Source organism: Lutjanus erythropterus, chromosome 14 (genome assembly GCF_056507025.1).
Source record: "Lutjanus erythropterus isolate fLutEry1 chromosome 14, fLutEry1.hap2, whole genome shotgun sequence".
NCBI lineage: Eukaryota > Metazoa > Chordata > Actinopteri > Lutjaniformes > Lutjanidae > Lutjanus > Lutjanus erythropterus.
The window spans coordinates 18,250,745-18,273,484 of NC_139330.1; the positions used below are offsets into that span (position 1 = coordinate 18,250,745).

A 22,740-nucleotide genomic window follows, 5' to 3' on the forward strand; every position below is an offset into this window, starting at 1 on the left:
GTCTGTAAAATTTACAAAAAATTTGAAAAATATTTCCCAGAGCCCAAAGCGACATCTTCAGATTGCTTCTTTTTCTCAACCAACAGGTAAAAAACCAAAGACTCTTCATTTACTGTCCTAAAGGACAAAGAAAAGCAGCAAATCCTCACTTTTAAGAAGCAAATGTTTGACAATATTTTCAGTTTCAATTATCGTAATAGCTGGCGATTTATTTTGATTGACTAAAAGATTAATCAACTAATCATTGCAGCTCTAGATGCTGTGATTTGACACATGCAATGTAAGTGTATCTGCAATCTAGTGATTTTTTGAAGTGTCCAGTATGTACAACAAAATTGTAATAATATTAGTGTCGGACATGTGAGGAGGAGCCAGACTGTATTCCTTCAATCCTAGAAATTTAAGTCCCATCTTTACAGCCATCATCCAGATCATTACGATAAAATAAACAGACACCAGCTAATGAAAACTGTCAGTGAGACATCATAATCCCATTTTTCATTGCCCTCTCCTGGTTTCCTCCTGGGGTCAGAATTCCACTGTATTTCTCCTGATTTCTCACATTTTCACTCCTTTTCCCCTCTTTTTTTATGGAAAGTTTTAAAGAAAAGGGGTACATTTTTTTTTTCTAAGAGTAGCCCAATAAATCTACCTTTTATATACCCCTTTTCTTCTGTGTTGGACTTGCAGGTTGGGCTAAATTCTGTCGTCCCATGGTGTTATTGTCATTTTCAGGTAAAAGAAATGTGTACGTTACTTATTATGTAGTTGTTTTCATTCTTTAAAAGTCTGCAGAATGCAGGAAACAAAGTCTATGAAAATGAACTGAACAGGTTTAAAACCCTCTGTTTTTTGAGGTCTCAAGGTTGGCAAGTATGATAAGAGTAGACACAATGTGATATTTCCACCAAAACATGGGGAAAGAATATGTGCATATATCAGCATTGGCAATTGATCAAAATTTCTTGGAAAATATTTGGTATAAATCCAATGTTGTGGATCACGAGAATATTTGGCACGATCTTCAGGTCTGATCTGTCCTTTCTGACAGTTTTTTGTTTTGTTTTTTTTGGCAGAGACGGGTGGATTCTTCTCTGTAGATCATGAGATCTATGCTACCCTAATGCATGACTGCTTTATTGATGCACTGAACCTGTTTACAAATGATCAGCTGCACTGACTATGGCTGGTGCTAATTGCTATCGATGATTAAAAGCCTGTTGGAAAAGGCTAATGTCACTGACCCATCGACCACCACATATAGCGGGCTTGTAGCTGACATGCAATCCATACCGCATTTGTTGGTGCACATGCAGGGTTGACTAATCAGCCAGTGACTGATCTGAATGTGGGAATTTTGGTGTACATATTTGTCCTTGCAGCCAAATCAGATTGTGAAATACTAAGGATTGTCCTTGTTCGTAGGAGTCATAGCTGTTTTTTCATAGCTGAGTGTCCTCAGTGGCAGAGATTACTGGGATTTTAATTTATTAGAGTGTTTTGGTAGTGTTTGGTTTCCAAATCACAAAATACGTACAACGTTCAAGGAGCTACATGTTGCAGCTTTTCCTGGCACAGAGCTTTACTGACTCTGTACAGTATTTTAAAAGAGGCTTAATCCTTCAGCTCAGATGGCATAATACCTCTCAGTGGCTCCCGTCTTTTATTGCGACACGTCGTCAGTCACACACCGGGTTCAACAAGTCAGTTGTTGCTTTTCAGTTCAGCCGTGGAAATGAGCAGGAGCCTTTTGCATAAGGCTGCGTGTTGATTGTAGAGGACTAATGCTGCGCAGCCCCAGAGTGCTTCTCATCATGTCTGATGGAACAATATGAAATCAAAGCTGTGTGCTCGGAGCACTTCGCAGGGTAAAAGTGTTGAGCATCAGGGAATGTCAGAACAGATTAAAAGCCTTTCCGCCCTGCTCCTCCATCTCTCTCCTTACTTTTCTCCCTCTTTGTCTCTCAAACACCCTCTCTCCTTATCTCTTTTGCGACTTAGTAAGGCTATCTCCTTTCATCTGTTCTCCCCTGCTCTATGCCTTCCCCTTGTTTCCCCTCTTGCCCCCCTCTCCTCTCCTCTGTCTGCGGGGCCTAAGATGGAGTGGCTCAGTCGCACAGAGCTCACAGTTAATTAGGCTTGGCCTTGTCACACATTGAGGGCTGGAGCCGGAGTTGTAGCTAAACCCAGTGGGGAGGCAAGGACAGAGATGGAGATCTGGAACAGTTGGTGTCAATCTATTGCCTTCTGCTGACAAAGCCAGTGACCATTCCTCTGCTCTCTTAAACCCTGTACGCAGGAAGGACTTTCTCCATGTGTTTGATGTGCATTTATCACATTACATTAGTATAAGCTGTGCCTCACTGTGCTGCTTTAAGCAGGTTCAAATTTGTCTTTTTTTAATGGGCTATACAAGACTTTCTGGATTGGTTTGGTAATCAGTAACCAATGGAAACAGAATAACTGCACCCATTTTGATAATTGATTGTTGTTTGTTGTTGTTGTTGGATGGATATTGAGAACCGGTACCAGAACTGGACCAGTTCCCGACTGGTCAATACAGAAATATCTATAAGCTCATAGGCAAACGATATGGCCATCTGTTTTTATGTGATGTTACATAAACAGCTTAAAGGGCAAAATGTTCAAAAGTGGGCTCACTTTAGTTAATTTGATGAAAATGCAAGTAAATGCAATAATCTGGGGAACAATTTAACATATTCTCAAAAAAAAACAGTAACCCAAAAACAGTATAAAAATAATAGCTGCTGAATCTTTTCACATCTTTCTCAATTTTTTTCATCATTACAAATTAAATACCTTCAGGCTCTGGACAACGGGCCAACCAAAACAAGACAACTGAAGATGTCACCTTAACATTTTGAGACTCGACAGCTAATGTTTTCATCAGGAAAATAATCAGCGGACTAATTGAGAATGAAAATAATTGTTAGTTACAGGCCCAAATTTATTAATGCGCATTTTTAAAAATCCCATTTTAATAGTTAAATCTAAAAAAAATGGTGAAAATCTGATGTTATAAATAACACTTGTACTTACTCACTTGGAAGGAATTGGAAGGAACTGATAGTATATTTTTGTGGTAGATATACTAAAATAGAAATATTTACATTAGACACGCAAATTTGGAGGTTTTTATAAATCAGTTATTTCTGGAAGAATTTTCTAAGCTGTGCTGATTTGAAGGGGACCTTATTGACATTAAATTGTGATGGACACTGTCTACTTTCAGCAGCTAACAAAGCAACTTTGTGTATGTGGGGTGGAATTCAGTTTAAATCCATCTACTCCTTTTGGACAATTTGTGTATTTGGAGGAAACAATGAATGAAATTGCATTTTTATTGTATAGTACAACAGATTGTGCTTATTGCAGAAGGCATCATCTAAGATGTGTGTTTGAAAAAATTCTGTCCGCGATTCCCACCATGTTTACGTTGCCCTTCGGAGCAGGAACTCTGCAGTATAATAGGGATCTGCATACTCTCTCCTATGGATTGTGGTGGCCTGTGTGAAATATCCCCCAGCTTAACAGTGTGTACAGCTATTCAGATAGAGAATCATTTTCTCTCTGCCTCTCTCCCTCTCTCTCTCTCACCATGTGCTTGACATAAAAAGAGAAAATCCCATTTCAGCCGTGACATTCTGCCTGTGTAGCAGAAACATACAGAGACTATACATCAAAGCAAGGCAGAGTGCACAGTGAGGGAGAGGAGGTTTAATGACGACGACCACGGCGGTGTGGAGTGATAATATAGAGCCTTTAAGAGGGAGTGTTGAAGTTATTATTCCAAGTAGAAGCCCTGCACCAAATTTATCATACAACTGTGCAGAGAATATGAAGCTCACCTCTTTCCACACTGTACAGGCAATTAATTCAGGCTTGTATGTAATTGGTTAATCAATCTATCAGCGCTTTATATCTGAATGCACCTCTTCTCTTGGTTTTTGTTTCTTGGCAGGTTCCACATACAGCGTTCTCTCCACCATGCCCTCCGACTCAGAAAGCAGCAGCTCCCTCAGTAGTGTTGGTATGTATAATGACACAAGATGCCTGTTCATGCTTTGTTTGTGTGCCAGGTCACACAGGGTCTACACAAGAAAGACTTGTTTTATGTAATTTCATTAACTGATAGTTGAACAATTGACTATTGATTAACCCTAACCCTGAAAGTTGAGGATTCAAATCATCAGTCAGAGACAAATGTATGACAATGAGAGAACTTTTTTAAACAGTAACATATGGTTTGTTTAACCAGAAACAGCTGTTTTATTGCTCTTGCCCAACTCACCAGACTCCTTTTGCAAAGCACCATCGTCAGCTTCATTCAAACTCAACAGAAACAAATTAAAACCTCTTTCTGCTGTTCCAACAATCACCAACTTCATTTTAGTCAAATAAACTCTCAATTCATGGCGTGAAGGAGCGCAGAGCATGCAGGGCAGCTAACACTGGACAGTGGCTGCAGCACTGTCAGCAGCCTGGGGAGAGAAGCTCCACAGTGCGCTGAATCTATAACTGAGCTGCAGGAGAATGCACACTTTTACTTTACCTGACTGCGGTAAAATTTGATGTTTCCACACCAAAGATGATGATGAAAGGCGTTTTAAATGTGAGTCTTGGTGGTAAAACATACTCATCTAGGCTGATACAGGAATTTAGTTTGTTGTAGTGCACTAAAAAAACAAAGAACAAATTGTCAGATATTCATATTTAATTGCCATTATCGGTGACAGCCCTGATAGTAAAATACATAACCCATGTCATTTGTTTTACTGCCATTTCTGGGCTAACAAGGCCGACCAAACCAAACCGTGAGAAAGCTGTGAACTCGAGAGAAATGGTTTTCAAAACATACATAATCGGTTAAATTAAAAATTAAAATCAGCATGGCTGCATTATGACTCATGAGATGCTATTCACACTGACTTTAGTGTAATTCCTGATCATCTGTTGGATTACAGAGTTTTTATGTTGCCTTTATACCCCACACTGAGGCGAAAACACTCACCCAGTGTCTCTCTCTGTCCTTAAGGAAGCCATGCTTGCCTTTCCCTAGCTTTGACAAAGGTCCAAATGACTCAGCTGTGTTACATAAACCTCCAAAAGGGCCAAATGTTGAGCCAAAGATGGACATAATCCTCAGATTTCCAGCCATGGGTGTTCTTTTCAATGAAGAAAACAACCCTGAAACAATGACTTCTACCTAATAAATATGTTTTTTTTTTTGTCAGAATCTGTTTCACTGTCAAGGGCACACGGTGAAAGAGAATGGCCTTGTTGTTTTAATGACAAATCCTCCTCTGTTTTTTAATCTCAGTCATGACAGGTAGAATGGAAGAGATCGTGTAATAGATACACAAGGCCAGGGTAAAGAAATGAAGTCCTCAAGAAAACAACAATACAAATGAAGCACTTCAGTGTGGACTTATTGTTCCTTTACAAAGACCTCAGATTCACTAACAGTCCAAACGCGAATGCTTAAATTTAATCAAAGAATATACGTATACATTCGTTTAAACCACACAGAGAGTACCAGAGATGCTGTACACCATCAAATCCAAATCTGCTCTTTCTGCCTTTCATTTTCATGCCAGAGATTACAGATGGTGAAGTCCAAGATCAATCCAAGATCATTTTCCCCAAATTTACAGCAAATTGACACGGGAAAGCCTCCAGCAGCTGCCCTTACTCAACTCTTTTGCTCCATCATGCTAAAGTTGGTTGCAAGCATTCTCTTCCTCCTTCAATAAATTGTCTGTTTCCCTTTTGGTTGTCTCAGGTTATGCTCAGATTTTATTTTTCATGTCTCTAAAGTCAAGAAGATTAATTTATTAGCATCTGGGCTAGTGTAGAACCAGACAGATATATCAGTTGGCCTATATTATCAGCCCAGTACTGGCCTAGCACAGCTTTATTGTCAATCAGTGTCAACATATATGTTGTCAAATATTTTTTACCGAACATAATGCAGATTATTTTGATTTTTTTTTTGTTTTATTGATATAATTTTATGTATATTTGATCGTTTTCCTTAATTCAGCAGGGTTCAAGGTTAATGTTTTTTTTTTCTTCAGAAATCTACTTCCCCAAAGTCCATTTTTACTTGCCCCTGTATGATCAAATAACAACAAAAGATTAGTATTAATTATCATGTTTAATCTAGGGCTGCATTGTCTATATAATGTCCAAAAATACTGTCCATCCGAAGTTCAATGTGATGTCTTTGTCTTGTTTTATCAGCTTAGAACCCAAAGATATTCAGTTTAATATGATGAGAAAAAAAGTGGGAAATCTCCATATCTGAGAGGCTGAAAACCGCATTTCCTGCCATTGTCCGTGAAAAAGTAGTTTAACGATTAATTGACTAGCAAATAGTTTGATTCTTTTTATCACTTGTCCAGCCAGGCAGATGACTTGCCAAATTTACTGGCCTAACATGTCACTTTACTTGGCCTGTGCAAGAGGGCAGCCCTTATTCTTGGGTCCTGTTTGAATTATTTGATTTGTTTTTTTTATGTCATTATTGATAATTATTAAAAATTCTAATGAAACTTTACTGTTGCAGTGCATTTAGGTCATTTTTTTAGTATCTAAAAATAAATAATATTGGCCAATATATGAGTTTCAGAATTTTTTTCTCTCCCTAATATTGGCATCGACTCCAAAAATCCAACATCAGGTGGGCACTAGGCTAGCATATATCATGAAACTTGAATGATGATTTGCATCGCGAGGGGAAAATTTTTCCAATGTGTGCTGATCAATAGTCCTAGCCTCCGGTAATGTGCTCACTGTCGCAGGTTCGCCTGTTAACGGTGAAGCGTCCTCCCCACCCCCAGCCATCAACGACAACCGGCCATCCGGCGACAACCTGGACACCATCCTGTTCCAGCTCCGCCAGGTGACCAGGGAGAGGGACGAGCTCCGTAAGCGTCTGGCGTTGGCATCGCCCGGGACCACCTTCGATGACTGCAGGTGCAAATCCTGTCCTGCCTGCCAACTTGTTGTTATTATTTTTTCTCCTTCTGGTAACACTTTTCTTTGGCTGATGTCTATGAATCTGTCTCTTGTGATTATAGATGCTTTTCTTGCCTAAATGAAATCCATCAGGCCCAACTATTGACTCTGACCTATGACTCATGGCTCTCAGAGCAGCAAAGTTTATGATTGCTCATGTTTACTCTAAGTCATGATGTCAGTGTCGTCAGTTCTGGTTGCCATGTTTTCATCTACTAATTCTCTGCTGTCTGTGTGGAATAATGTTGACTCTACCTTGCAGAGGGAGGGCACTGACGCTGGCTGCTCAATTAAGTTTAATGTGCTCCACTTACCAGATGTTTCTTGTGCAACAGATGACACTGTACAAAGGCTGCTTTGCTTACAGCTGCATACTTTTTTAATGCTGTTTACATTTCGTCAAACATTTCATTCCTGTCGTATGATTTCTCAAATGAGGGGAAGGTCAATTCTGTCTTTTCTATCCTCAAGTCTGAGCTGCGTTTGGCCACGTTCTGGTGCAAGGCTGCTGGGTAGTGTTTAATTTGTCATTGCGTTTTTCCTTAAGGCCAAATTCCAAAGCCAGTCACGACTATGAGCGTCTGAAAAGTCAGTGCATGAGGGCCATGGCAGATCTGCAGTCTCTCCAGAACCAGCACACCAAAACACTCAAGAGGTGCGAGGAGGCTGTCAAAGAGGCTGACTTCTACCAGTAAGTAGTTCTCCTGCCAGTGTTGCTCTACCTATTTTACCTTTCCCACTGCTAACAAAGGACTCTCAAGGCTCTCCAGTTCCTAATTATTACCTGTATTATGTAATCTGTTATGTAGTCTAAACACAATGCACTTTAATGCTCAGATTTCCACACCAAAGTGATGTTGAATGTGTGTTTGAACTCATTATTGAAGTGCAAATATTATATAAGCGAAAGATGAACATCCTGTCACCTGCCACCTGCAGCTTTTCAGCGTAGAAATAATTACGTTTTATTGCATTGTTTTACGGGAATTGTAGCAAATACTGGCATGGTGTTGCAATTAACCTAATTGAAAGAACATCCCTTGGAGCTACAGCTGGCTTTCACATTAAAAGGGAATTGGCACCACAAAAAAAAAAAAACATGCATGGTTTTAAAAGCTTGAAAATAGAGGCATTTTATGTGATTGAATAATTCAGCCTAACAGCTCATAAGCTCAGGCAAAATTTCTGGAGCATAGAAACTGATCATACGGTGTATTAGCTGTTAGAGTGTAGCGAGATAGAATATTTTCCAACATGATGGCAGCAAAAGACACGTTGTCAAATTAAGATGTTAATTACGAGTTACTAAGGCATTTTGAACAATATATAGATAGCATGGATGCTTTGTACACTTTTGGCTGAAATTGCTGTCCCCAAAAGTACATTGAGTAAAGATATTCCACACAGAAATCTTCGTAAAAAGTATGAATTTGGTGTGTAATGTTAGATTTATTTTCAGTGAGGGAGGGCACTTTGGTTGTAAATTTCTAGTGGGGTCAACCTCCAGATAGTCTCCCCCTTTGAAATACTGTCCATTAATGAAATTACCTTTGAAATGAATTATTTTTTTAATTTTACATGTTGTGTATCACCTGCAGAATTTTCCTGCTGAATTTCAAGCCCCTTGGGCCATATTACAGAAACTCCATATTTTACGTCGTAGGTTAAGATAGGGAGAGTCTAAGACAGGATTTTTCCTAGTTTGGTATTACAGAAGCAAGTCCTGCCTAATTTTAGGAATGTTTTGGAACTTACATCCTTACTTATCTTGTGTTAGGTAACCAGTTAAGTAAAATCACTTTGCAGCTGTTGTTTTTTTTTGCATTGAAATGTGGAGCAAAAACAACAACAGACTCTTAACTTCAAGAAAGCTGTATTAGAGGTTTTGGAAAGTTCTATAGAGAAATTCAAAAATGTTCTTTTTGGGAAATTTACAACAATGCTAACCATAAACTGTGTATTAATTAAATTAAATTAGGCCTATTTAATATACCATCTATGGCTGCAACTTGCCATTTGGACTGCGGTATTCCCTTTTGAATGTTAGGGTCTTACATATTTCTTCTTTAATGTCATGAAAACTTTCTTTTTTGCACGGTTGATGTTTCTCCCTGTAAGAACACGTACATTTCCTCTTGCCAGCATGTTGCACAGCCGCGTCTTGGGTGAACAGACACAACTGAAGGAGGAGTTGGAGACACTCAGGAGGGACAACGCCCAACTTGTCCGAGAGCACAACCACCTAAAACAGAACTGCGAGGAGCTCAAGCGACTGCACGGTCAAGACCAGAAAGAATTAGCAGACCTCCGGCTGCAGCAACAGCAGGTATGATCCACCCGCACGTTAACGCGCGTGTGTAGGTGTCTGCTGTAGCTGCCCAGATGTTATAAGGCCATGGATTGCCTTCAGAAATGTAGTAATATGGAACAGATGCTAGAGGCGATATGCAAAATCAAACTGCTTGTTCCTTTGCTGCAGCATCACACATTAATAATACTGCTGAAGGGGTTTCACCTCTTCATATTTCAAAGTCATACATTTTTGAACATCAAACAGTATTGCTTGTTGTTTTCTGTGCACTGAATACTTTGTTCTGAGCAGCACAAGGGTGCTGTGACCCGTATTGGACTACTATGCAGTAATGTCTCGCACAGCACCCACGGGAGCACTGCGGCGGCTAAGAGCACAGGGCAGCCGAGCAGAGGGAAATGCACACAGAGCAGTTCTGAAAAGGGCAGGCATAGAAGGAAAAGGGCTCTGGCTTGGGCAAAGGGCACACTGACCTAAACCATGTAGCTACAAGATCAGTGTATATACGCTGTGTGTGCTGCCTGGACGAGGTCAATACAGCCCTGAGGTCAGAGCAGCTCTGTCAGGAATCAGGAGGGACTAGATCAGCAAGACCTGCAATAATGAGACATCCAGTCTCACAGGGGATGAATAATGCAGTCTGAAGGACACACTCTACGCATAAAACAGTTAATTTTGCAGGCCAGCTTTTTGGTTCTCCTTATGTGCCTCAATGCACTTAAATTTATAAAAGCCATTGTTTTAGCTGGCAGAGGATTACTTGTGCTGTAAAAATAGAATCCTGCCTACACATTGATGCCATCTGCTGCTAAGGCGTGGCACAGCAAATACAGGCTTTGTTCAGTTTCATCTGATGGCATCAACATTTCGAACACCATCACTAACAATCAGGGTTCTTGCAGGTGATAAACACTTGAATTTGAATTTAATGTCTTCAAGGTTTAAAAAAGTGCTTGAATTTTCTGATAAAATGATTGAAACTGCTTGAAACTATAATTGCATTTCTTTAATAAAAACTTTATCTGACTGAATAGTTTGCTTTTTAGATAAAGAAATAAAATTAGTCAGAGAGAGCCTAATTGCTTTTCCCTTCTGCACAAAATGAAGATGAGCCTCGCTTGCCACTCTGTGTGTGTGTGGCTACACTTGTGTGATCTGTCAGTCTTTGTTAAAATTGATTATCTGAGGTTATTTTACTAGTAATTGTAAGACTGATGGTTTTATATTGGCTCAGCCATGCTATACAGGATGCCAACTCTGCTTAGAGACAGGAGACACATTTTGAAGCACGAAACTTGGCTGTGTTTTCCTTTAATTTGTCACCCGTCTGTAGAATGCTATTATGAAACATAATTTTGGTTCTTTATTGCATAATAACATCTGATTTTAAGCGTGTATAAATATACCATGTTCAACAGCTGTAAGGCGCTGGAAAGCTTGAAAATGCACCTTGAAAAGTTTGAAAGTGCTTGAATTTGACTTTGGAAAAGGTGTAGGAATGCCAGTGTTTCTGTAATAACATATCATATGACTCTTGTCGTCCTCACCAGGTAATGAGAGAGAAGGGCTCCTCAGAGGTGTTAAACAAGCTGTATGACACCGCCATGGACAAACTGGAGGGTGTAAAGAAGGATTACGATGCTCTGAGCAAGCGCTATAGTGAAAAGGTGGCCAACCACAATACAGACCTGAGCCGCCTGGAGCAGGCCGAGGAGGAGAACCGGAGGCTGCAGAAGCAGATGGACGCGTTGCTCAAACAGCGAGACTCAGCCATGCACTACCAGCAGCAGTACTCCACCTCGATGAGGAGGTGAAAACACTTATCACCTGCACACACGTGTAGGAACAAGTGCTACACTCAAGCTGCAGTCTGCACAGCAACATTTTATGTGAGCATCTCATAAAATTGTACACTAAAATTCTCCCTGTCTTCCTCCACGCTCTCCCAGGTTTGATTCGGTGCAGCAGGAGCTGAACAAGTCCTCGGCTCAGAACAAGGAGCTGCAGAGAGAGATGGAGCGCCTGCAGTCGGAGGTGACACGCTACAAGAACCTGCAGCTGAAGGCATCCAAGGACTGCGAGAAGTACAAGGAGGAGAGGGATTCGGTGTTCAACGAGTACCGTCTAATCATGAGCGAGCGGGACCAGGTGATCAAGGAGCTGGACAAGCTACAGACGGAGCTGGAGGCAGCCGAGGCCCGACTGAAAAACACATCTTCAGAGAGAGTGGTGGCCAGTGAAGAGTTGGAGGCACTCAGACAGGTATCAGGATCGAGAATATATCAAATGTACACAAGTTATAAATTGATGCACTCTCAATATCCAGAAATGTGATTGGTCTGCCAATAGTTTAAATATGAAGAGTATTGTTCCAAAAAACATAATGACAAAAATATCAAACAGTATATCAAATATTTTGGACAATATCAAACAGGCGTTAATGAATGACATGATGACTCTACTTTTACTCACCACAACCGATAGACATGCTGATTGAAAGTCTTAAAGGAATAGCTATACATTTTTAGAAATACATTTATTTGCTGTCTTGCAGAGAGTTTGAAGAGATGGTAATGGTATTTACACCATAGGTAACAAAATCTTCCTCTTAGCACCTATAAATTAATGCATTTCTTGTTTGTTTGATCTAAAATTGTCATGTACTGGACTATTTCTTGTCTGGGCCCAGTTGCTCCAGGAAGGTACTGGTTCTTGCCAAGAAATATTCCAGCATGTAATTCCTCATAAAATCGCAAATTGTTTTTTTCATTTGTTAGTTTTTGTTCTGATTGAACAACAGTGAGCTTTAGAGGTGATTTCCTTTGGACATAGCAAGGCTAAGTGGTTTCCCATAGTTTCCACTCTTTATGCTAAGCTAAGCTAACTGGCTGCTGTCTCCAGCTACATATTAACCATGGAGTAGTACTGATGTTCTCATCTAAGGCTGGCTTTATACAGTGAAACTTGAATGCAACTGGTTGTACATTACAAATCACATGCAACCTAATTACCATGCAACTTGACAGTTACATGAAGCAGTTAAAAGATAATCTAAATCCTGGGGTGTTCCCGTGGCTCATTTGGTGGAGCGTTCGTCCCATGTGCTGGGGCTCTTGGTCCTCTGTGGTGGTCGCTGGTTCGATTCCCGCCTGTGGCCTATTTACTGCATGTCAATCCCCCTCTCTCTGCCCCTTTTCCTGTCACGTCTTCAGCTGTCCCTGTCCAAACAGGGGCAAAAGCCCAAAAAATCATCTTTAAAAAAAAGAAAAGAAAAAGATAATCTAAATCCATGCAACACAATTTAACAGTTACCTTCACTAAATTAACTCACTAGTTTGGTATTTATTATTTGTCATAGATAATAAGTCTTTTCTCACTAGATTATATCGAATGGGAAGTGTCATTATAACTACATTTGCTTTTTTTTTAAATCTTGCATCGTTTTCTCATTGAATATTATCAGTTTGGAAGTGTTGTATCACTTTTTCATCTGACACTGGCTTTGTGTCTTGATGATTGTCATGGAGAATAGGAAGAAAGCTATTGATGTATTTATGTATGAATATACTGGAGGAAAAAACACGACCTACTGGCTTCTCAATAGACCAAGGGATCATTTCACACTCTATCAAACTGGTTCCAGTAAGCCTCCGCTGAGTGCATGTGCCCTTTCATTCAAGTGAAAAAAAAGCTCTTTGTTGCCATCTTCTGACATCTGTATTTGCAAAACATTATATTAAAGCATAATTATAACTAAGCTAACAGTAACCATAATCAGCTGCTAGCTGCAATGTAAACAAACTTTGCCTTGCTTATGTTTGTTTGTTGACAGCTTTACTAACTTTGCATGAAGTATATGTTGGTAATCTCCCTCTGAAGCATCCAAAAGACCAACTTCTGTTTCATTAATTTGTTCATTTTGGTGATAAGCCATTGTCAAGTTGACATCAGACAGTTAAAATCAAAAGTTCAAATGTTTGGAATGTAGAATACTTTTAAGCAGCAGCCAATCAAAACGCCTGATGACATCAAACAGTTTCACAAACATTGAAAGTTTTGCAACTGTTTTACATGTTATAAATGTGCTGTAGAGGGCTTTACATCATGCAACTCAACTGCAACTTTGTTTCACATAAGTCTCAACCAACTAAAGTTGCATGAAAGTTTCACCGTGTAAGGCCAGCTTAATTTAGCAAGAAAGTGAATAAACGTGTTTCCCAAATATTCAACTTTTCCTTTAAAATTAGAATTTATTTTCAAAAGTTGGATATAAAGCTTTGGAATAAAACTGTTCTTGTCATTACTCATCAGTCACAGCTTCCCCAAGAGGCTTCCTCTGTGAGAATTTAATATGAACCTCTGAGGTTTTTAAGTGTCTCGGTCCAGGCATCCACACTTCTCTGTCAGCAGATCAAAGGCCACTTTTATCCAGGATACTGAACAAAAATAGTCCGGCTCCACTGCCTTTTTTTTTTTTTTTTGAGGAACATTTCTGAACACTCTGGTTGACAGACAAAAGAGATTCATAACTAGTGTTGGATCACTCTGGCGCTGGCCCTCGAATAATTTTTTTCACATCGCATTAATGAGTCACAGTGTTGAGATGCCCTCATTCCGTGGTGCCGCCCTTTGTTCTGTGACAGGAGTTGAACTCGTCACTGGTAGACCGCGACAGGGCCATCTGTGAGAGGAACGAGCTGCTGGAGAAGTACTGCCATGAGGTGAAGGACAAGGCTGAGGCTCAGAAGGAGCTGAGCCAGGCCTGCAAGGACATCGAGATGGTCCGGGAGGAGAGGGACGTGGCCCGCAAGGAGAGGACGGAGGCCATCATACAAAGGGATCAGTTGCTCCGAGAATACTACCAGGCCAGACAGGTGACAAACACGCCACACCTTAGATTTGACAGTGTGAAGTCAAAGGTTAGACACATGATAAAGAGCTTAATGCGTCCATGGTGCTGTCAGTTGGTGGATTACAGTGTGTCAGTGTGAACTGACCCTTAAGCGGATTTTGGTTACACCTCTGTGTGCCCACTAGATGGCCCTCTTAACAGCCCTTCTGTAGGTCACATGTACTTGAACTTTCAAACAAACCACAGCTCCTCCTCATGTATAAAAGTCCTACATCTTATAAAGTCTCCACTTTTACTGCTTTTAATATTTCAGTCAGTATTTTCACATGAGATGGTGTAAACTCATGTTGTAACAAATGCAAATGCTATGAATAATGAATAATCTTACTCATGTATACTCAATGTTCTCAGAAACAAGACTCTGCCACCCTGGACATGGAGCGAGCCAATAAAGAGATTGAGATGCTGAGGAAACAGTACGAGGCCATGTCCCAGGAGCTGAAGGAGGCCACACAGGAGGCTGAGGTGGCCAAATGTCGACGAGACTGGGCCTTTCAAGAGAGGGACAAAATAGTGGCGGAGAGGGAGAGCATAAGGTCAGTCAGCTAAGCAATGAGCTACTGTGGACAATAAAATGTGTTTTAGCCACTTAAACAAGGTCTACCTAAAAAAAATCAGTATTGGTTTCACAGATTTTTTTCTGTGTCATCAGACAGTCTTTTCTGATGGGAAACCGCCATTATATAAACCAAATATCACTCCATCCAAACCAACCAAATGCCATAAGCAAAATCCAGTAATTTTACCTCACAGAACACAGGAGTTGCTGGTCTGTCACTGCCTCGATCTGTTTATTTATTTGTGTTTCTGTGTGACTTTAATCTTTTAAGAGGATAGTTAAATTCACCAAAATCACAAAATAAGACAGACAAACAGATTGAGGCAGTGGCAGATCAGCAGCTCTGGTGTTTTGTGAAATAAAACTACTGATTTTGCCCATGGAGTTTGGTTAGTTTGGAGAGAGCCAACCAGCATCTACTGTAGCTAATACACTGCCTATCAATATCTACCTCATGCAACCCCTGTTCAAATAATCCCAACTATTCCTTTAAATTCTCCTGACAGAGCTGGAGGGCTCACAGAATGTCCTGTGTCTTAGAGAATGACTGACAAATGCCTGCTCCTCCTGATACACTTCTGACATCATCTCGCTACTTTTCTTCTCTGCTTCCTCAGGACCCTGTGTGATAACCTGCGGCGAGAACGAGACCGGGCAGTTAGCGATCTGGCCGATGCACTGCGTAATCTGGACGATATGAGGAAACAGAAGAACGATGCGCTGCGAGAGCTCAAAGAACTAAAGTGAGTCTTCGTTGTGGAAGCCATGGTGAAAATTATAGGACTCATGTAGGGTTGCCTGTATGAAAATCCTTCTTTATTTGAGCGGGCACAGAACAATATTGCCTCTATTCAGGCCAACTTCGTGTGTCATACTGCCTTTGTCTCTATAAGCTGTTGTACTCAGTGTGTGGCAGAGCGTAAGCTGTGATATTCTGCCTTTGGAGACATCATGGAGCTCAGTTGTTTGCCTGGCGCCATTTCCTCATGCCCAGATTAAAAGTGTAATCCTGGAAAAGCAGCAGTGTTTTGGACACACATACACATTTAGTTCCACACTGTCTCTGCTGCGTTTATATTGCACGTAAAAGCTCCCTCTGCTGGTCAGAGTGTATATGACAACCATTATAGAGTCAGCAGTATGCTGTGACTTTGAGAGTTTCATCCTCTATAAAAGAACAATGTAAGATTGGGGTTTTAATGTCACCACTACCCTGAAGGCATGCCTCAGTAGGACACCATATATCTTGCTGACAGTGGGGCATTGTGTGCATTCTACTTTTAGATTTCTTATGAGTAAATATAAATTAGATTCCCTAAACCACAAAACGGAAAGGAGAAAGGACATAAGAAATATTTTGAAAAGATGAAGAATAGTTTGGGCCTAATTTGACATGCAAAAAGAAAAAAGGTCAAAATATGTACACGTTAATATATCTGCACATTCTTTTAACCCCCAGCCCATAATTCCGGCTGGAATCTGCATCCATACTGATGCACACTGTCATTTCCAGTATACAAACTAGTTGTGTGTGATTATTTCTTTCTGTTGTCTCTGCCCATCCATCCACGAGCAAGTGACCTTTTGACTCTGTGTGCGACGTCTTCCTTTGTTAAGAGAGAAGATGGAGAGCCAGCTGGAGAAGGAGGCCCGGTTCTGTCAGCTAATGGCCCACAGCTCTCACGACTCAGCCATCGACACAGACTCCCTGGAGTGGGAGACAGAGGTGGTGGAGTTTGAGAAAGACAGGGTAAGAGCAGTGCTTCAGCTCTTATTACTGAGAGTGATTTGGTGACATGCCAGTCTCCCGAGAGCCAGCAGGGCTCGAAAAGACTGCCAAAACTTGATGATATTGAAATAAGTTTGTCACAATGAATGAATCCACTGAAGTTTATATTATTGCCTTTTTACAGGATGACATGGATTTGAAGGCACTTGGGTTTGACATCGCTGAGGGGGTAAATGATCCGTATTTACCAGGAGATTGTGGAATATTTGTTACAAGGGTGGACAAAGGAAGTATCGCAGATGGAAGGTTAAGGTAAGTGCAGCCTCAAGAAGTTATCCCATGTGTGTTTTTTTTTTCTGGTTTGTCAACTGCCTAATCATCCATGCTTTTTGTATTCCCAGAGTGAATGATTGGTTATTGAAGATTAATGACATCGACCTGACCAATAAGGACAGGAAGCAGGTGGTAAAGGCTGTCCTTACCGGTGGAGGATTGATCAACATGGTGGTACGAAGAAGGAAATCTCTGGGAGGAAGGCTTGTCACTCCCGTTCACATCAACCTTGTCGGACACAAAGGTACATCAGAGTCCTAAATTATACTCAACAAGAATATAAACACGACACTTGTGTAGGGCATGACGTATGATCACTATGATGTATAATCAGGCGGTTTAACAGCTGTCAGATGGATACTTCGATTACTTAAACATGTGAAAAATGGGAGCAAAAACAATAGTGTTTCTATCTTTGTTAAGGGGTACACTTCGCTTGCTCATAAATAGATTTAAATGCCTTGTGGCTGTTTTATGCTTCAGTGTTATTTAATGTTCTAATGTTTTGGTGTTGTTGTTGTTTTTTTTTCGTCTGTATCTCAGACAGTGGCATCGGTCTGGAGAGTGGCGTGTATGTCACTGCCATCGTTCAGGGCAGCCCAGCAGCCAAGGAAGGTTCGCTCACAGTTGGAGACAGACTGATCGCTGTGAGTCTGTTAGCTTCTTTGAAATCCTCTTTAATTTTATTTTTTTTATACTCCCTTCCTCCACATTTACCACACTACAGCTCACACAGGCTCCTCTGGCTTTCTAATCCAAGCCTTGTTCCATTCCAGTATCCACACTCCAAACCCCAGATAAGGTGGGATTTGGTTGAGCGTGTGAAGTAGAAATAGGGAAAGTCTCCTGCTTTGGTTAAATCCTCCAAAAAACTTGCAGCTCTAGAGGGCTAGGTGGAGCTGTCTTCGCACACACAGCTGCATAAACTCCCACTTGAGGGAGTGGAAGAGAAAAGGCAAATGTCAGAAATGAAACTATGCATCTCTATCCTCTGAAAAATGACCTTTTTTTTCTCTTAGCCTAATCTGCCAGTTGCTGCAGAAACCTTAACTCCCCTGTTAGTTTAAAATGAAGCATGACACCTGTGCATTACCTTTTAAATCCCAGAGCACTTAGATACCTCTGCTCACCATTTAGCAGCATAGCCGTCTGTTCCATGTAGCCAGGGAACTGATATGCCAGATGATAGCTCAGCTGCAACCACAATTAGCAATGGTAAGCACAGATGATGTGTTAAGAGATCGTAATCGTGGGAGAGTATCGTATTTTATGGTGCCCTTGTGGATGTTAATCACATTAGTGTATCAGGTTATATATAACTTATCAAATGCTTAATTGGGTTTGCAAAAAAGAGTCCAGAGTGCTGAATCTGCAATGAAATATGCATGGGACGCAATTGAATGTCAGTAGCTGAACTCTGTGGCTCAGAGGTGAGTTCAAAGATGCTCGATAAAAGGTATCAGACTTGTTCTAGGTTAATGCAGAAAGTTCTTTCCTCAAGATGTTTACTGATAAATCTCAGCCATGATATTTTATTCATTTTCCTCTTTAATATCTCACTGTTTAAAAAAAGAAACATCTCTCAAATCGAGCCCACTGTGATGGAGATGTGTGGATTGCAGCGTGAGGGTTCTTCAGACTGGGATGTGCTGTCCTAGATTTCTTGTGGTTTCCACACCGCAGCAGAGTGAGACGCATCTCAGGCCCTGGGCTCTCTCATGTTCAGGAGATATGTCACCTGTATGTGTTTGTAGCTGTGCATCTATTTTAATAATGCTGCCACCCAAGACACACGCACGCCTCAGAGGAGTATCAAAAAGACGAACACGCGTTGCTTTAGCGTTGAAGGACCTGTCCTTATTTCCAATGTCTTCCTCTACTCCCCAGATAAATGGCATTGCTCTGGATAACAAATCTGTGACAGAGTGTGAGGCTCTGTTGAGGAGCTGCAGGGACTCTCTCAGCCTCTCTCTCATGAAGGTGGGCCACACTCATCTCACTCTCTGAGGTCCTTTTCTATTTCACCTGTGCCGAAAAATCTTCACGAGCTTTCTTTCTACTTTTGTGCGCCCTACATAGCAGTTTTTCAACTTCAACTCAGTTATCTGAAGCAGTGGTTCCCAACCTGTTTTCTTAGGTGACCCCTTTTCTATCATCTGACAACCCCTGATTAATATATTTTATGTATATTTAATATTATATTCAATGCATAACAATAACAGTACACAGCAACTGATGAACTTTACAATAATCCAAATACTGAACACAACAACTGGATGAAGTTTGTTTAAAACAAGCAATCTGGATTCATTTTGAGCTGATTTGTTTTCTGTAAATAATGCATCAGAGATGTGTTTTCATTTCTGATTTCATCATCAATATATTTATTAAGTTTTTATATAAATATTTATTTTTTTTATTTTAGCAATCATACATACTTAATAGGCTTCTTTTTTGGCAAAGTTAGTGGTGGCTCTGTGATTATAGCTTGTGTTCAGGTCTTCACCATGCCCTTATCCTTTATTTTCATAACCTCAATAATAATCCAGACACACACAGAAAGCTTGCTTCCTGCCTATAGAAAACAACAAGACAAAAAGACACCTCTCACAGCCAAAACTGCATTCTGTGTGACTGGGGCCTGTACCCTATATCTAAGTTTTCTTACACCCTGTAAAGTCAAGAAGGCCTTGTGACACCCTTGAATGGTTGTAAACATAATGGGGGTCAGGACCCTGAGGTTGGGAACCAGTGATCTGAAGCATTACAAGTAATTTGCCTTTGTATTGTTTAAAAAACATGATGATTTGAATGTCTCTTCTCCCCACAGTTCTTCCCTCACAGCACATCAGGCCAGAACATCTTTGAAAGTCTGCGTGAGTCATCGGAGAAGTCCAACGGGCGCATTCACCTGTCGGAGATTCACTCACGAAACAGTCGCAACCTCAAACACAACAGCTCCACACAGACCGACATCTTCTGCCCTGATGTAGGAAGCACCAGCACAAGTAGCATCTCTGGGGAGAGGAGGAAGGTCAGAGGGGAATCTGATGAGGTGTACGGTGACATCACCAAGCCATTCTCCACAGGTTCCCTCCACGCCACCAGCCTCCGGCCAGCCTCTGACTTGGGCACTGGCCGCTACGGACCCAGTGCTTTCCAAGAGTGCTGTCCCTACACAAAGGCGCCTTCCTCCTTGCCCTTTGACCCTGTCTCTCCCTCAGACTGCATCACGATGGAGACGACTCTGGAGAAGAAGCACAGTGGCGGCACGTGGCCCAAGATGATGGTGGGAGGTATGTCGGTCGCCCCGGACAACACCAGCCCGGCCACAGCAGCTGCCCAGCTCTCCATCTACAAATCGCCCAAGCAGAGAAAGTCCATCTTTGACCCCGACACTTTCAAACGCCCTGAAACACCTTCCTCTAAGATGGAGTACATGGCAGCCAATCAGATTGCAGCAGTAGCCGCCGCTGCAGTTTCCCACTCCCCACAGCCTTCAAAGACTGAGTCCCTTTCCTCGTCATCTACCCCTACCCCAACCCCTCCGACCCCACCCACTCGCAGTGACTCCTTTAAATTCAAACACAAGCATCAAAGCAGCTCTGCCTCTGACTGCACCATCACCTCAGATGGCAAGGGAGAAGCCGCCATCTCCATGGCAGCAGGCGAGAGCAGAGAGAGGAGCGAGCGTGAGAGGGACAGGAACGGAAACCACTATTTCCTGGATGGAAAGGTCCTAACCTCGAGGAAGTCGTGTGATGAGGATATCGGCCGAACCAGAGGGGAGGAGCCAGAGGTGAAGAGGCCGCGTCCTAAATCTGCCCCCGCCCTTCGACGTAGGATGACCCCCCAGACCATCACTCTCCCCACCTTCCAGGTGAGTCCAGTTAAGGCCTCAAAGATGAATCTTTTATTTAAAGGGGTGTGCATAACCCTATCATTACACTGTCATAACCGTGAATGTTTATGAATGAATGAATATGAATGAATGAATTCTGTCGATCAACATTAACCAAAACAAAGATGTCTTTGTTTACTCCAACATGATGTTCTCAAACTTAAATAAACTGTTTAGCTTTATGTTTTGACATTACATTAAACGGTCACGTTTTCTTTTGACATTGGACATCGTAAGACCAATATAAGTGTGTCATGAATATTTTCCTTGACCTCAAGGAAAGTGGCCATTTTGGTAGTGTCATAATGTTGTCATTAAGTTTTATTACACTGTCAAAAGCTTTTGTAACCGTGTCATGAATTATTTCTTAGATTACAAGTAAAGTGGCCTTGTCATAAAGATGTCATTATCTGTTATAAGTTCAGTTTAAAGACCAAATAAGACCATTATAAGTGTGTTATGATTTTTTTTTTTAATTGAACTCAAGTAAAGTCATACAATTTTGGACTTGTTATAAACATGTAATTAAGTTTGAATACACTGTCAGATGTTTTTATAACAGTGTCATGAATAATTTCCTAGACTTCAAGACATTATTTGCTTGATTAATATCAAGTTGTGTCATAAGAAAAGACATCAAAAATAATGTCAGCTTTGTATTTTAAATGATGTAATCACCTGAATGACACTTATGACAACAGCAACAACAGTCATAAACATTCATAAAGACACCTTTATGTTCATGACAGATGTCATGACATGGTTATGACAGTGTAATGGCAGTCTGATGCACAACCTTTGAAATAAGACATTACAGAACATTCTTATGCTCCCTGCACCAGTTTGATCCGAAGCTTCTGTAATAAAGAGATGAGAACATGATGCATTTGAGTTTGAATTCAAAGTGGGACCCACATTTCAAATCATCCCAGTGGGCCAAAGCATCCATTTTGTAATAGAATTTACAGCCCCGTCAGAGTTATGCCTCTGGGACCTGCCTCTTAGCCAGCGTGTCGGAGTGATTGATGCCTCTGCACCGGTACAGCCACCCAGCCCAGGAGCTGAGTCAGTGCCTGGGGCTCAGACAACCATGCCTGGCTACCTCTTCAGGCCCCCGAAGCACACAGGAGAACACGGGGGGCGCAAATGTTCATTTTACAGTTGTGGGATGTTCATTCTGTCATTTTTCTCCTATGGCACTTGTCTCCAGCAAAGGGTAGAGGATTTTCTCCCAAGACATAATGATGTTTTGTTTCCCTGTGGGGGAGAATGTTAACCGTTTTGTTTCTGTCATTTATCACAGAGCTACTCTAACGACGAGCACTCGCCAGAACCCAGGGACATGCTGCGTTCTTCCCCGAGCCGCTCCCACAGGCACAGCGTCGGTTTCGTCCCCACAGTCTACAATGGCACCCTACCTCCTAGTGAGTTAATCCATTGTTTATATACACACTCCATAATCATAGACTCCCACCCACCCTCTCTCTAACATGGCGGCGTGTCTCTGCTCTGTCAGACTCAGCCCACAGGGGTCTGGCTCCTTGTCCTGCAGTGACGGCCGTGATGAGAAATCCAGTGTACACCGTGCGCAGTCACCGCGTTCATACCAGCAACTGTCCATCCGTCGCCTCTCAGATATGTCACCAGCACACCCACACCAGGTTTTCAGCAACTTCAGCAATCATATTTGCAACTTTTCTGTTTTTTTCTGTTTTATTCTATGTTTCTATCTTGTTTATAAATAATTTTTTAAAAAGCCACTATGCTAGTTTCTCCTTTAAATCAGATGAAACAAGCCTGTGTTTACATTTTCCCAGTGAAAGTTACAGTAGGTTGTATGGTAGCCAGTTAAAAAGAAGCAGGAGATTTTAATTTAGATAATTTTATTTTTAATGCTATGTTTTGTGGTTATTATGGTGGAAACATTACAACTTTTGTCCACAGAAAATATAAA

The 22,740-nt window shown here is 41.2% G+C and overlaps 1 protein-coding gene across 4 annotated transcripts in view; it reads left to right on the forward strand.

Annotated features, from left to right (window-relative positions):
* dlg5a (discs, large homolog 5a (Drosophila)) overlaps positions 1 to 22,740 on the forward strand; it is a 51,644-nt gene that overhangs the window by 10,817 nt on the left and 18,087 nt on the right. For 3 of the 4 annotated variants that reach the window (XM_084735627.1, XM_084735624.1, XM_084735626.1), the window contains exons 2-18: positions 3,983 to 4,051; positions 6,825 to 6,999; positions 7,589 to 7,732; positions 9,184 to 9,367; positions 10,903 to 11,162; positions 11,302 to 11,614; positions 13,996 to 14,226; positions 14,616 to 14,800; positions 15,441 to 15,566; positions 16,441 to 16,573; positions 16,737 to 16,864; positions 16,954 to 17,129; positions 17,429 to 17,532; positions 18,773 to 18,865; positions 19,716 to 20,765; positions 22,090 to 22,210; positions 22,303 to 22,447. In XM_084735627.1, the coding sequence (XP_084591753.1) occupies positions 3,983 to 4,051; positions 6,825 to 6,999; positions 7,589 to 7,732; positions 9,184 to 9,367; positions 10,903 to 11,162; positions 11,302 to 11,614; positions 13,996 to 14,226; positions 14,616 to 14,800; positions 15,441 to 15,566; positions 16,441 to 16,573; positions 16,737 to 16,864; positions 16,954 to 17,129; positions 17,429 to 17,532; positions 18,773 to 18,865; positions 19,716 to 20,765; positions 22,090 to 22,210; positions 22,303 to 22,447 (3,637 nt within the window). The remainder of the gene's footprint in view (positions 1 to 3,982; positions 4,052 to 6,824; positions 7,000 to 7,588; positions 7,733 to 9,183; positions 9,368 to 10,902; positions 11,163 to 11,301; positions 11,615 to 13,995; positions 14,227 to 14,615; positions 14,801 to 15,440; positions 15,567 to 16,440; positions 16,574 to 16,736; positions 16,865 to 16,953; positions 17,130 to 17,428; positions 17,533 to 18,772; positions 18,866 to 19,715; positions 20,766 to 22,089; positions 22,211 to 22,302; positions 22,448 to 22,740) is intronic. The other variant, XM_084735625.1, reaches the window with a different exon arrangement.